The sequence below is a fragment of the Pseudoliparis swirei genome, chromosome 17, assembly GCF_029220125.1.
Source record: "Pseudoliparis swirei isolate HS2019 ecotype Mariana Trench chromosome 17, NWPU_hadal_v1, whole genome shotgun sequence".
Classification (NCBI taxonomy): Eukaryota; Metazoa; Chordata; class Actinopteri; order Perciformes; family Liparidae; genus Pseudoliparis; species Pseudoliparis swirei.
In genome coordinates, this window is record NC_079404.1 from 1,408,666 (window position 1) to 1,423,665 (window position 15,000).

At 55.3% G+C, this 15,000-nt stretch overlaps 2 protein-coding genes across 2 annotated transcripts in view; one reads left to right on the top strand and one right to left on the bottom strand.

Moving 5' to 3' along the window:
• cdh23 (cadherin-related 23) overlaps positions 1-15,000 on the bottom strand; it is a 62,709-nt gene that overhangs the window by 26,010 nt on the left and 21,699 nt on the right. Inside the window, exons 5-11 of the mRNA XM_056436190.1 lie at positions 6,879-7,100; positions 6,519-6,638; positions 6,021-6,201; positions 5,806-5,939; positions 5,079-5,288; positions 2,745-2,852; positions 2,026-2,128 (exon numbers count right to left, since the gene is read on the bottom strand). Of these exons, the coding sequence (XP_056292165.1) occupies positions 2,026-2,128; positions 2,745-2,852; positions 5,079-5,288; positions 5,806-5,939; positions 6,021-6,201; positions 6,519-6,638; positions 6,879-7,100 (1,078 nt within the window). The remainder of the gene's footprint in view (positions 1-2,025; positions 2,129-2,744; positions 2,853-5,078; positions 5,289-5,805; positions 5,940-6,020; positions 6,202-6,518; positions 6,639-6,878; positions 7,101-15,000) is intronic.
• vsir (V-set immunoregulatory receptor) overlaps positions 7,863-15,000 on the top strand; it is a 10,279-nt gene continuing 3,141 nt past the window's right edge. Inside the window, exons 1-2 of the mRNA XM_056435088.1 lie at positions 7,863-7,975; positions 10,239-10,646. Of these exons, the coding sequence (XP_056291063.1) occupies positions 7,888-7,975; positions 10,239-10,646 (496 nt within the window). The 5' untranslated portion in view covers positions 7,863-7,887. The remainder of the gene's footprint in view (positions 7,976-10,238; positions 10,647-15,000) is intronic.

Consider the following 15,000-nt stretch of genomic DNA (forward strand, 5'->3'; position numbering starts at 1 on the left):
AGGAGACAAGGAGACGAGGAGACGAGGAGCAGTGACTCCATCAGTCAGCTGGAATATGTTCACGACCCAGAGATGTTGAGATGTTCCACAGTGTGACGTCACGTTGCTCGTCTTCATCGCCTCCAACTCAAGATCCTCACTGAATAAGAGCTGGATGGACATGTACACCATACCCACAACCATAACCACAACCACAACCATAACCATACCCATAACCATAACCACAACCATGACCATAACCATACCCATAACCACAACCATACCCATAACCACAACCACGACCATACCCATAACCACAACCACAACCATAACCATACCCATAACCATAACCACAACCATACCCATACCCATAACCACAACCATAACCATACCCACAACCATAACCACAACCACAACCATAACCATACCCACAACCACAACCATGACCATAACCACAACCACAACCACAACCATGACCATAACCACAACTATGACCATAACCATAACCATACCCACAACCACAAGCATACCCATAACCACAACCATAACCATAACCACAACCACAACCATGACCATAACCATACCCACAACCACAACCATAACCATACCCATAACCACAACCACGACCATACCCACAACCACAACCATACCCATAACCATAACCATACCCATAACCATACCCATAACCACAACCATAACCATACCCACAACCACAACCATAACCATACCCACAACCACAACCATAACCATACCCATACCCATAACCATAACCATACCCATAACCATACCCATAACCACAACCATAACCATACCCACAACCACAACCATAACCATACCCATAACCACAACTACGACCATACCCATAACCACAACCACAACCATAACCACAACCACAACCATAACCACAACCATGACCATACCCATAACCACAACCATACCCATAACCATAACCACAACCATAACCATACCCACAACCATAACTATACCCATAACCATACCCACAACCATATTTTTTTATTCTTGTGTGTTGCTGCTACTGACTCGACAAATTTCCCCTTGGGGATTAATAAAGTATATATCTATCTATCTATCTATCTATAACCACAACCATAACCATACCCACAACCATAACCATACCCATAACCACAACCATACCCATAACCATAACATACCCATGACCATAACCATAACCACAACCATGACCATACCCATAACCACAACCATAACCATACCCATAACCATAACCACAACCATACCCATAACCATAACCACAACCATGACCATACCCATAACCACAACCATAACCATACCCACAACCATAACTATACCCATAACCATACCCATAACCACAACCATAACCATAACCACAACCATGACCATACCCACAACCATAACCATACCCATAACCATAACATACCCATGACCATACCCATACCCACAACCATAACCATACTCACAACCATAACCATACCCATAACCACAACCATAACCATACCCACAACCATAACCATACCCATAACCACAACCATACCCATAACCATACCCATAACCACAACCATAACCATAACCACAACCATGACCATACCCACAACCATAACCATACCCATAACCATAACATACCCATGACCATACCCATACCCACAACCATAACCATACTCACAACCATAACCATACCCATAACCACAACCATACCCACAACCATAACCATACCCATACCCATAACCACAACCATACCCATAACCATACCCATAACCATAACATACCCATGACCATACCCATAACCATACCCACAACCATACCCATAACATACCCATGACCATACCCATACCCATAACCACAACCATACCCATAACCACAACCATGACCATACCCACAACCATAACCATACCCATGACCACAACCATAACCATACCCACAACCATAACCACACCCATAACCATACCCATGACCATACCCATACACATAACCATAACATACCCATGACCATACCATCCCCCCTGACCTTGCTGCAGCTACAGGTGTCCCCTCCCATGAACACCTCCCTACCTGCCGCAGAGTTCTCCATGACCTCCGCCCTGTAGCTGGTCCTGCTGAACACCGGCCGGTTGTCGTTCTCATCCAGGATGGAGATCACCAGGAGGTCTGAGTCCTGGAGGACCAGGAGAGAGAGACCAGCAGCAGATGAGCGGAGGAGAAGAAGAAGGCTGAGGAGCATGAAGAGGAACGTGTGGTGGGACAGAAGCTGCTGCACACTTCCTCCAGAGACTCTGGTGCTTCATTGGGTTCACACCGACTGAGTCATGAGTCTGTAGGGTCCAGAGCTTCTGCTTATGAGCGGTCAGAGCTCTATGGGAACCAAGAGCCAAGAGCCTCTTCATGTGAATTCCTCCAGAGAAGACTTTAAAGACATTAAGACTGTTGTTATTGTTATCATTATTATCATCATTATTATTATTGTTATTATCATCATTATTATTATTATTACTGTTATTATTATCATTATTATATTATTATCATGATTATATTATCATTATTATTGTTATTATTATAATAATTAATAGTGTTATTATTATATTATTATCATTGTTATTATTTATTGTGTTATTATCATTATTATTATCATTATTATAGTATTATCATTTATTGTGTTATTATCATTATTATTATTATTGTTGTTATTATCATTATTATTGTTATTATTTATTGTCTTATTATTATTGTTGTTGTTATTATTATCCTGGGGTCAGAGGTCAGGCGTAGCTCACCCTGCGGGCGATGCGAGGGTTCTCGGGGTTGTCCTTGACGGTGATGGTCAGTCTGTACTCGGCCACTCGCTCTCGGTCCAGAGGTCTGTTCACCTGCACCACACCTGTCTGACAGGTCACATGACATGTTACGCAACGTCTGACAGGTCACATGACACGTCACATGACACGTTACACAACGTCTGACCGCGTATACGAGTTTACCTGTGATAAATACTTATACTTATATACTTATACACTTATATAATTATACACTTATATACTTTTACACTTATATAATTATACACTTATATACGTATATAGTTATACACTTATATACTTATACACTTATATAATTATACACTTATATACTTATACACTTATATAATTATACACTTATATACTTATATACTTATACACGTATACACTTTTATACTTATATACTTTTATACTTATATACTTATACACCTATACACATACACTTACACACTTATATACTTATATACTTATATAGTTATCTACACATCTGCCCCCCCCAGGTGTTCCACCACCTGCTCCCCCTTGCCCTCACCGTGTCCCAGTGACTCACTGCGCCCCCTAGTGGCGAGTCCCCTCACCGTGTCCCAGTGACTCACTGCGCCCCCTAGTGGCGAGTCCCCTCACCTTGTCCCAGTGACTCACTGCGCCCCCTAGTGGCGAGTCCTCTCACCGTGTCCCAGTGACTCACTGCGCCCCCTAGTGGCGAGCCCCCTCACCTTGTCCCAGTGACTCACTGCGCCCCCTAGTGGCGAGCCCCCTCACCGTGTCCCAGTGACTCACTGCGCCCCCTAGTGGCGAGCCCCCTCACCGTGTCCCAGTGACTCACTGCGCCCCCTAGTGGCGAGCCCCCTCACCTTGTCCCAGTGACTCACTGCGCCCCTAGTGGCGAGCCCTCACCGTGTCCCAGTGACTCACTGCGCCCCTAGTGGCGAGCCCTCACCGTGTCCCAGTGACTCACTGCGCCCCTAGTGGCGAGCCCCTCACCGTGTCCCAGTGACTCACTGCGCCCCCTAGTGGCGAGTCCTCTCACCGTGTCCCAGTGACTCACTGCGCCCCCTAGTGGCGAGCCCCCTCACCGTGTCCCAGTGACTCACTGCGCCCCCTAGTGGCGAGTCCCCTCACCGTGTCCCAGTGACTCACTGCGCCCCCTAGTGGCGAGCCCCCTCACCGTGTCCCAGTGACTCACTGCGCCCCCTAGTGGCGAGCCCCCTCACCGTGTCCCAGTGACTCACTGCGCCCCCTAGTGGCGAGCCCCCTCACCTTGTCCCAGTGACTCACTGCGCCCCCTAGTGGCGAGCCCCCTCACCGTGTCCCAGTGACTCACTTCGCCCCCTAGTGGCGAGTCCCCTCACCATGTCCCAGTGACTCACTGCGCCCCCTAGTGGCGAGCCCCCTCACCTTGTCCCAGTGACTCACTGCGCCCCCTAGTGGCGAGTCCCCTCACCGTGTCCCAGTGACTCACTGCGCCCCCTAGTGGCGAGCCCCCTCACCGTGTCCCAGTGACTCACTGCGCCCCCTAGTGGCGAGCCCCCTCACCTTGTCCCAGTGACTCACTGCGCCCCCTAGTGGCGAGTCCCCTCACCATGTCCCAGTGACTCACTGCGCCCCCTAGTGGCGAGCCCCCTCACCTTGTCCCAGTGACTCACTGCGCCCCCTAGTGGCGAGTCCCCTCACCTTGTCCCAGTGACTCACTGCGCCCCCTAGTGGCGAGCCCCCTCACCGTGTCCCAGTGACTCACTGCGCCCCCTAGTGGCGAGTCCCCTCACCGTGTCCCAGTGACTCACTGCGCCCCCTAGTGGCGAGCCCCTCACCGTGTCCCAGTGACTCACTCGCCCCCTAGTGGCGAGCCCCCTCACCTTGTCCCAGTGACTCACTGCGCCCCCTAGTGGCGAGTCCCCTCACCTTGTCCCAGTGACTCACTGCGCCCCCTAGTGGCGAGCCCCCTCACCTTGTCCCAGTGACTCACTGCGCCCCCTAGTGGCGAGTCCCCTCACCGTGTCCCAGTGACTCACTGCGCCCCCTAGTGGCGAGCCCCCTCACCTTGTCCCAGTGACTCACTGCGCCCCCTAGTGGCGAGCCCCCTCACCTTGTCCCAGTGACTCACTGCGCCCCCTAGTGGCGAGCCCCCTCACCGTGTCCCAGTGACTCACTGCGCCCCCTAGTGGCGAGCCCCCTCACCGTGTCCCAGTGACTCACTGCGCCCCCTAGTGGCGAGCCCCCTCACCTTGTCCCAGTGACTCACTGCGCCCCCTAGTGGCGAGCCCCCTCACCGTGTCCCAGTGACTCACTGCGCCCCCTAGTGGCGAGCCCCCTCACCGTGTCGTTGATGCAGAAGGCTCCGTCCTGGTTGCCGGCGGTGATGTTGTAGGTCAGCAGCGCGTTGCGCCCGCTGTCGGCGTCCCGCGCCCGGACCCGGGCCACCGCGGCGTGGACGGCGGCGCCTTCGCTCACGCTGCTGTTGAGAGGCAGGTCCAGCAGCACCGGGTTGTTGTCGTTGATGTCTCGGACCCGGACCCCCACCACAACCTGGACCAGAACCAAAACGCTTCAAACTCACTGGGCCACGCCCCCATCCTAGAGCCTCGTCCTAGACCCTCAAACCAAGACCCCCATCCTAGACCCTCGTCCTAGACCCTCAAACCAAGACCCCTCACCTCATGTGTCTCTCTCTGTGTGTGTGTGTGTCTCTGTGTCTCTGTCTGTGTGTGTCTCTGTGTGTGTGTGTGTGTCTCTGTGTGTGTGTCTCTGTGTCTCTGTCTGTGTGTGTGTGTGTGTGTCTCTGTGTGTGTGTGTTTCTGTGTGTGTGTGTGTGTCTCTGTGTGTGTGTGTGTGTCTCTGTGTGTGTGTCTCTGTGTCTCTGTCTGTGTGTGTCTCTGTGTGTGTGTCTCTGTATGTGTGTCTCTGTGTCTCTGTCTGTATGTGTGTGTCTCTGTGTGTGTGTGTTTCTGTGTGTGTGTGTGTCTCTGTGTGTGTGTGTGTCTCTGTGTCTCTGTCTGTGTGTGTGTGTGTGTGTGTGTGTGTGTGTGTGTGTGTGTGTCTCCACCGAGCTGCTCCGTGGGGGGGTCCCCAGGTCCCGGGCGGTGACCGTGATGTTGTAGTAGCCGGTGGTCTCCCGGTCCAGCTCCACGTCCTTCCTGACGCGCAGCTCGCCCTCTACTGGAGAGACCGTGAACTCACCTGAGGGAGAGGGACAGGAGGTCAGAGGTCAGAGCCCAAGAGGACCTGGACCCTGACCCAACAGAACCGGCCGGTCCTCACTCTGCAGGTCTCCGGCCGTGATGCTGTACTCCACTTTGCCGTTGAGCCCAGAGTCCTCATCGCTGGCCCTGAGGGTCAGGACCCGAGGCCCCGGCTGGCCCTCCGTCACCTCGAAGGGGCCCTCGAAGGCTCTGGGGAAGGTGGGTGTCACATCGTTCACGTCCAGGACGTTGACCAGCACCTGAGGGAGGAGTTACATCCGTCATGTGACATCAAAGGAGCTGCACTGTGACGTCCTCCTGCAGGCTCCTCCCACACGCTGTGTAGGATAAATATATTGTTGCGACATCTTTCCTTCCATTGCCTGCTCACTTTATAAATGAAGCAGGTTGTCTTCCAACAGCCAATCGTCCAGAGGTCAAAGGTCAACGGTATTAAACATGAACATAGCTCTTTGCGTGGAGCAGATGTTCCAGATGAATATTAATAATTGGTGAACTATCCTGATTAATAATTGATAATCTGTTGATCCGTGTTTAAGATCATTTGCATATTTACGGTCGTGCTGGACGTCCAGCGGAGCTCCGGCTGAGGACTCTGGTCTGTCGCCGTGACGACCAGCACGTAGTGACCTCTGCTGAGCTCGTAGTCCAGTTCCTTCAGAGCTGTGATCCTCCCCTACACACACACACACATATCAAACACACACACACACATCAAACACACACACACATCACACACACAGACACACATACATCATATACACACATCATCATATATCACACACACACACTCACATCATATATCATACACACACACATCATACACACACACACACAGGTGAGGGTTATATGTGTGTTGTTGTGTGTGTTGTATGTGTTGTGTGTGCGTGTAGTTGTGTGATCCTCAGTCCCTCACCGTGAGGCTGTTGATCCCGAAGGTCTGGACCAGGTTCCCCTGGGCGATGGCGTACCTCAGGGTTCCGTTCAGACCCTCGTCGGGGTCGAGGGCCGTCACCGTGGCGATGGTGGCGCCCACGGTGTCCGGGCCCTCGCTCAGCACCGTCACGTACTCCTCCTCGGGGAACTCGGGGGCGTTGTCGTTCTCATCCACGATGTGGACGGATATGGTGGTGGAGGTCTGGAGGAGAGGGAGAACTCTGCTGACAGGTCTGTCCAGGGGGCTCCAGAACCTTCTGAGGCCCCCAGAACCTTCTGAGGTCTCCAGGACCTTCTGAGGTCTCCAGAACTTTCTGAGGTCTCTAGAAGCTTCTGAGGCCTCCAGAACCCACTGAGGTCTCCAGAACCTTCTGGGGCCTCCAGAACCCACTGAGGTCTCCAGAACCTTCTGAGGTCTCCAGGACCCACTGAGGTCTCCAGAACCTTCTGGGGCCTCCAGAACCCACTGAGGTCTCCAGAACCTTCTGGGGCCTCCAGAACCCACTGAGGTCTCCAGGACCTTCTGAGGCCCCCAGGGCCTCTAGAACCTTCTGGGGCCTCTAGAACCTTCTGAAGGACAGACGGTGCATCCTAGAGGAACCACTCACACACCAATACAGATCAGTGAAGTATCTGTTTGACTCAGTTCCATCAGCCTGTGTGTGTGTGTGTGTTATCTGCTACCCTCATGGAGGAGAGAGAGAGAGAATGAGAGAGAGAAAAAGAGATAGATAAAAAGAGACAGAAAGAGAGACAGAAAGAGAGAGAGGGAGACAGAGCGAGAGAGGGTGCAGGACTGACAGAGGGGGAGAGACAATGAGAGAGAGCGAGAGAGAGAGAGAAGGGGCGGGGCTGACAGCAGGGAGAAATACAGTGAGGGGGCGGGGCTACCCGAGGGGGAGGAGCCTCTCCTCAGCAGCTGGACTCGCCAGTCTTCTGGTCTTCAGAGCTCTTCAGGTTTCGACTTGAACAGAACCCGTTCCTCAGACATGGACCAAGGACCCGGAGCCTCGCGGTGGAGCCACCGGAGACGGTTCTGGTTCTGGTTCTGCTGCGCGCTGAGTGCGACATCTGGAGGTAAGCGCGAGCGCGAGCACGAGCGCGAGTCTGCGTGGCGGTCGGTTCTTATTAATAACTCCTTTACGGAACTCGAGTTTCAAGAAAATAATGAAGTATAAAGTAAAGGAGCCCACAGGCTGCATGTGGCCGCGCTGTTGTTGTTGTTGTTGTTGATGATGTTTGGAGACGGAACATCTGGCGTGGACCACCCGAGACACTTCATAACCTTTAACTTAGAGCTCCTCCCAAAGGCTGTAAGGATTCTTTAAAGTCTTTAAATAAATCTCCTCAAGTCGTTTTCAGAGCTCTTAACGTCTCAAACCGCTGGACGCGCATTACGGGGTACTTCCCTAAAGCTGCGCGCGCATGCAGGTCCAGGGACACGTTAGTGCCCTCGACAAGTCTCCATGCGACGTGTAGGAGCCATGTCCCCCATGTCCCTGGTATCGGTGCCCCCCCCCCCCCCCCTCCGGGTCACTGAGGCCACTTTGTGATGGAGAATGAACTTTTAGGATAAAGACAATTTAGTCGTTTAATTAGTATTTATTATTAAACGTGTTTAGAAATAAAACAAAGTTTAAAGTTGTGTGTTTAACTGAATGTAGGACTTTAAAGCCCCCCCCCCCCCAGGCCTTTATGAAAACAGCCATTTGGGCCAATAATGTTTCTCCTCCACACGACTCTGGATAAGCAGAGCGATAGCCAATCAGAGCGCAGCCCTGTCCTCCCACTGAGTCCAGACCTCCACAGGAAGTGGCTGCTCCCTCTGCTCCACCTCAAGTCCTCCAGCTGTGAGCAGCTCACTGGTGCCTCCGCCCACATGACCACGTCAGGGGGAGCGGCTCAGGTCGGTGTGCAGCAGGTGCATCGTGGAGGAAGAGGAGCTCGCTGCTTCTTCTTCACCTCTCAGTCACACAGACATGTAGCTGACGGTGTCGCGTGTTTGTCGTGCAGCACGTATGACAAGTAAAGAGTGCCCTACACGCCAGTGGCCTCCACGTCATCTCAGGATGTCTCCCTCGGATTCTCCCCCAGCTCAAGGACACAGCCTTGACCTTCACTGAGAGCCTTCGCTCCGCTGCTCCTCACCAAGCAGTGACGCATGAGTCGAGTCTGACCTCTGAGGAACATAAAGTCTGACCTCTGAGGAACATAAAGTCTGACCTCTGAGGAACATAAAGTCTGACCTCTGAGGAACATAAAGTCTGACCTCTGAGGAACATGAAGTCTGACCTCTGAGGAACACAAAGTCTGACCTCTGAGGAACACGAAGTCTGACCTCTGAGGAACACGAAGTCTGACCTCTGAGGAACATGAAGTCTGACCTCTGAGGAACACGAAGTCTGACCTCTGAGGAACATGTGTTCCACCAGCAGCTCATTAGATGAAGTCCATTGAGAGGAAGAGGAAGGTTGAGACTTTATTTACACAACACACACACGCTCATCACCGATTGGCTCCCGAGGAAGAGGCCCAGCGACTGACTCAAGCGTCACGACCTCCACCGCATCCTCCACCCGGAGAGTCTCACGCTCTGTGTGTCTACGCAGCAGCTTCTCCTGAAACCACCACACGGGTGTGTGTGTGTGTGTGTGTGTGTGTGTGGGGACTCATCTGGGATCCTCCTGCTGGTTTCATTCACACCCTGTTCATTACCATCACAGTAGGTGTGAAAGAGGGAGTGTGTGTGTGTGTGTGTGTGTGTGTGTGGCAGCCCTTGTTCAAACACAGGTAGAGCCCTCTCAGGTGAAGAGTACCAGCTATTCCAGTCTGTCCACTGACCTCAGGAGAAGGTATCATGTGGTGCTGGAGGCTGACCTCTGACCTCTGGTTCCTCTGTGGCGGTCCGGAGGCTGTCAGAGGCAACATGTCCGTAACAGGTGGCACTCAGGCTCAAACAAAGGAGGCCTGTTGGGGGCCCCTGAGGGCCCCTGAGGGGCTCCAGGATCCGGAGAACAGAGATCAGAGAAGGAAACTGAGATCCACGACGGAGCCCAACACAGATGTCTGGTGTGAAGACACACACACACACACACACACTAACCCTCGCTGCAGTCCACACACACACTTCCTGTCTTGTGAACCAGACAACAGGTGGCACTGGTCTCTGTAGTCCTGTTGCAATGCATGCTGGGTATTCGTCCTGCGTGTCGACGCCGTAGAGTCTCATGTTTGTGTTCTAAGTTCATAATAATCTGCTGATGCTCGTCATGTGACGGACTGGGCTCCTCTCTGATTGGCTGTCGGGGAGGAGCCACCTCCGACCCGTCTCCTCTCTCAGGTCAAGGCGACACATCTCACTCCACTCTGGGGGTCTCGGCCCCCCACCTGTACTACACCTGCCCCGAGGGCTCCTCCGTCACGCTGGTGTGCAGCCAGCGGGGGGCGCCGCTGCACCCCGCCGACGTCCTGAGGCGCAGCTGGCTGTTCACGCCGCACAGCGACCAGCGCTGCACGGGCCGGACGGGCCCGCGCCACACCGCCGCCGGCCGTCCCCACGGCAACCGCAGCCTGCCGGCCGGGCTGCACTTCGGGTCGGCGCCGCACAGCTTCTGGGTCCTCCTGCAGAACGTGACCCGCGCGGACCAGGGCCGGTACTGCTGCATGCTGCTGGACTTCCAGCTGGACCACCAACACGGAGCGCTGGTGCAGAAGCCCCACAGCCACGTGATCCTGCAGGTCACCCCACGTAAGGACGCCACGTTGGGGTCTCCTGCTGGGCCTAGACCACGTTGGGATCAGGGTCTCCTCCTGGGTCTAGACCACGTTGGGATCAGGGTCTCCTCCTGGGCCTAGACCACGTTGGGATCAGGGTCTCCTCCTGGGCCTAGACCACGTTGGGATCAGACTCTCCTCCTGGGCCTAGACCACGTTGGGATCAGGGTCTCCTGCTGGGCCTAGACCATGTTGGGATCAGGGTCTCCTCCTGGGTCTAGACCACGTTGGGATCAGACTCTCCTCCTGGGTCTAGACCACGTTGGGATCAGGGTCTCCTCCTGGGTCTAGACCACGTTGGGATCAGACTCTCCTCCTGGGCCTAGACCACGTTGGGATCAGACTCTCCTCCTGGGCCTAGACCATGTTGGGATCAGGGTCTCCTCCTGGGTCTAGACCATGTTGGGATCAGGGTCTCCTCCTGGGTCTAGACCACGTTGGGATCAGGGTCTCCTCCTGGGCCTAGACCATGTTGGGATCAGGGTCTCCTCCTGGGCCTAGACCACGTTGGGATCAGGGTCTCCTCCTGGGCCTAGACCACGTTGGGATCAGGGTCTCCTCCTGGGCCTAGACCACATTGGGATCAGACTCTCCTCCTGGGTCTAGACCACGTTGGGATCAGACTCTCCTCCTGGGTCTAGACCACGTTGGGATCAGGGTCTCCTCCTGGGCCTAGACCACGTTGGGATCAGGGTCTCCTCCTGGGTCTAGACCACGTTGGGATCAGGGTCTCCTCCTGGGTCTAGACCACGTTGGGATCAGGGTCTCCTCCTGGGTCTAGACCACGTTGTGATCAGGGTCTCCTCCTGGGCCTAGACCACGTTGGGATCAGGGTCTCCTCCTGGGTCTAGACCACGTTGGGATCAGGGTCTCCTCCTGGGTCTAGACCACGTTGGGATCAGGGTCTCCTCCTGGGCCTAGACCACGTTGGGATCAGGGTCTCCTCCTGGGTCTAGACCACGTTGGGATCAGGGTCTCCTCCTGGGCCTAGACCACGTTGGGATCAGGGTCTCCTCCTGGGCCTAGACCACGTTGGGATCAGGGTCTCCTCCTGGGTCTAGACCACGTTGGGATCAGGGTCTCCTCCTGGGCCTAGACCACGTTGGGATCAGGGTCTCCTCCTGGGTCTAGACCACGTTGGGATCAGGGTCTCCTCCTGGGTCTAGACCACATTGGGATCAGGGTCTCCTCCTGGGTCTAGACCACGTTGGGATCAGGGTCTCCTCCTGGGTCTAGACCACGTTGGGATCAGGGTCTCCTCCTGGGTCTAGACCACGTTGGGATCAGGGTCTCCTCCTGGGTCTAGACCATGTTGGGATCAGGGTCTCCTCCTGGGTCTAGACCATGTTGGGATCAGGGTCTCCTCCTGGGCCTAGACCATGTTGGGATCAGGGTCTCCTCCTGGGTCTAGACCACGTTGGGATCAGGGTCTCCTCCTGGGCCTAGACCATGTTGGGATCAGGGTCTCCTCCTGGGCCTAGACCACGTTGGGATCAGGGTCTCCTCCTGGGTCGAGACCACGTTGGGATCAGGGTCTCCTCCTGGGCCTAGACCACGTTGGGATCAGGGTCTCCTCCTGGGTCTAGACCACGTTGGGATCAGACTCTCCTCCTGGGCCTAGACCACGTTGGGATCAGACTCTCCTCCTGGGCCTAGACCATGTTGGGATCAGGGTCTCCTCCTGGGTCTAGACCATGTTGGGATCAGGGTCTCCTCCTGGGTCTAGACCACGTTGGGATCAGGGTCTCCTCCTGGGCCTAGACCATGTTGGGATCAGGGTCTCCTCCTGGGCCTAGACCACGTTGGGATCAGGGTCTCCTCCTGGGCCTAGACCACGTTTGGATCAGGGTCTCCTCCTGGGCCTAGACCACATTGGGATCAGACTCTCCTCCTGGGTCTAGACCACGTTGGGATCAGACTCTCCTCCTGGGTCTAGACCACGTTGGGATCAGGGTCTCCTCCTGGGCCTAGACCACGTTGGGATCAGGGTCTCCTCCTGGGTCTAGACCACGTTGGGATCAGGGTCTCCTCCTGGGTCTAGACCACGTTGGGATCAGGGTCTCCTCCTGGGTCTAGACCACGTTGGGATCAGGTCCTCCTGGGCCTAGACCACGTTGGGATCAGGGTCTCCTCCTGGGTCTAGACCACGTTGGGATCAGGGTCTCCTCCTGGGTCTAGACCACGTTGGGATCAGGGTCTCCTCCTGGGCCTAGACCACGTTGGGATCAGGGTCTCCTCCTGGGTCTAGACCACGTTGGGATCAGGGTCTCCTCCTGGGCCTAGACCACGTTGGGATCAGGGTCTCCTCCTGGGCCTAGACCACGTTGGGATCAGGGTCTCCTCCTGGGTCTAGACCACGTTGGGATCAGGGTCTCCTCCTGGGCCTAGACCACGTTGGGATCAGGGTCTCCTCCTGGGTCTAGACCACGTTGGGATCAGGGTCTCCTCCTGGGTCTAGACCACATTGGGATCAGGGTCTCCTCCTGGGTCTAGACCACGTTGGGATCAGGGTCTCCTCCTGGGTCTAGACCACGTTGGGATCAGGGTCTCCTCCTGGGTCTAGACCACGTTGGGATCAGGGTCTCCTCCTGGGTCTAGACCATGTTGGGATCAGGGTCTCCTCCTGGGTCTAGACCATGTTGGGATCAGGGTCTCCTCCTGGGCCTAGACCATGTTGGGATCAGGGTCTCCTCCTGGGTCTAGACCACGTTGGGATCAGGGTCTCCTCCTGGGCCTAGACCATGTTGGGATCAGGGTCTCCTCCTGGACCTAGACCACGTTGGGATCAGGGTCTCCTCCTGGGTCGAGACCACGTTGGGATCAGGGTCTCCTCCTGGGCCTAGACCACGTTGGGATCAGGGTCTCCTCCTGGGTCTAGACCACGTTGGGATCAGACTCTCCTCCTGGGCCTAGACCACGTTGGGATCAGACTCTCCTCCTGGGCCTAGACCATGTTGGGATCAGGGTCTCCTCCTGGGTCTAGACCATGTTGGGATCAGGGTCTCCTCCTGGGTCTAGACCACGTTGGGATCAGGGTCTCCTCCTGGGCCTAGACCATGTTGGGATCAGGGTCTCCTCCTGGGCCTAGACCACGTTGGGATCAGGGTCTCCTCCTGGGCCTAGACCACGTTGGGATCAGGGTCTCCTCCTGGGCCTAGACCACATTGGGATCAGACTCTCCTCCTGGGTCTAGACCACGTTGGGATCAGACTCTCCTCCTGGGTCTAGACCACGTTGGGATCAGGGTCTCCTCCTGGGCCTAGACCACGTTGGGATCAGGGTCTCCTCCTGGGTCTAGACCACGTTGGGATCAGGGTCTCCTCCTGGGTCTAGACCACGTTGGGATCAGGGTCTCCTCCTGGGTCTAGACCACGTTGGGATCAGGGTCTCCTCCTGGGCCTAGACCACGTTGGGATCAGGGTCTCCTCCTGGGTCTAGACCACGTTGGGATCAGGGTCTCCTCCTGGGTCTAGACCACGTTGGGATCAGGGTCTCCTCCTGGGCCTAGACCACGTTGGGATCAGGGTCTCCTCCTGGGTCTAGACCACGTTGGGATCAGGGTCTCCTCCTGGGCCTAGACCACGTTGGGATCAGGGTCTCCTCCTGGGCCTAGACCACGTTGGGATCAGGGTCTCCTCCTGGGTCTAGACCACGTTGGGATCAGGGTCTCCTCCTGGGCCTAGACCACGTTGGGATCAGGGTCTCCTCCTGGGTCTAGACCACGTTGGGATCAGGGTCTCCTCCTGGGTCTAGACCACATTGGGATCAGGGTCTCCTCCTGGGTCTAGACCACGTTGGGATCAGGGTCTCCTCCTGGGTCTAGACCACATTGGGATCAGGGTCTCCTCCTGGGTCTAGACCACGTTGGGATCAGGGTCTCCTCCTGGGTCTAGACCATGTTGGGATCAGGGTCTCCTCCTGGGCCTAGACCATGTTGGGATCAGGGTCTCCTCCTGGGTCTAGACCACGTTGGGATCAGGGTCTCCTCCTGGGCCTAGACCACGTTGGGATCAGGGTCTCCTCCTGGGCCTAGACCACGTTGGGATCAGGGTCTCCTCCTGGGTCGAGACCACGTTGGGATCAGGGTCTCCTCCTGGGCCTAGACCACGTTGGGATCAGGGTCTCCTCCTGGGTCTAGACCACGTTGGGATCAGGGTCTCCTCCTGGGCCTAGACCATGTTGGGATCAGGGTCTCCTCCTGGGCGTAGACCACGTTGGGATCAGACTCTCCTCCTGGGCCTAGACCATGTTGGGATCAGGGTCTCCTCCTGGGTCTAGACCACATTGGGATCAGGGTCTCCTCCTGGGTCTAGACCACGTTGGGATCA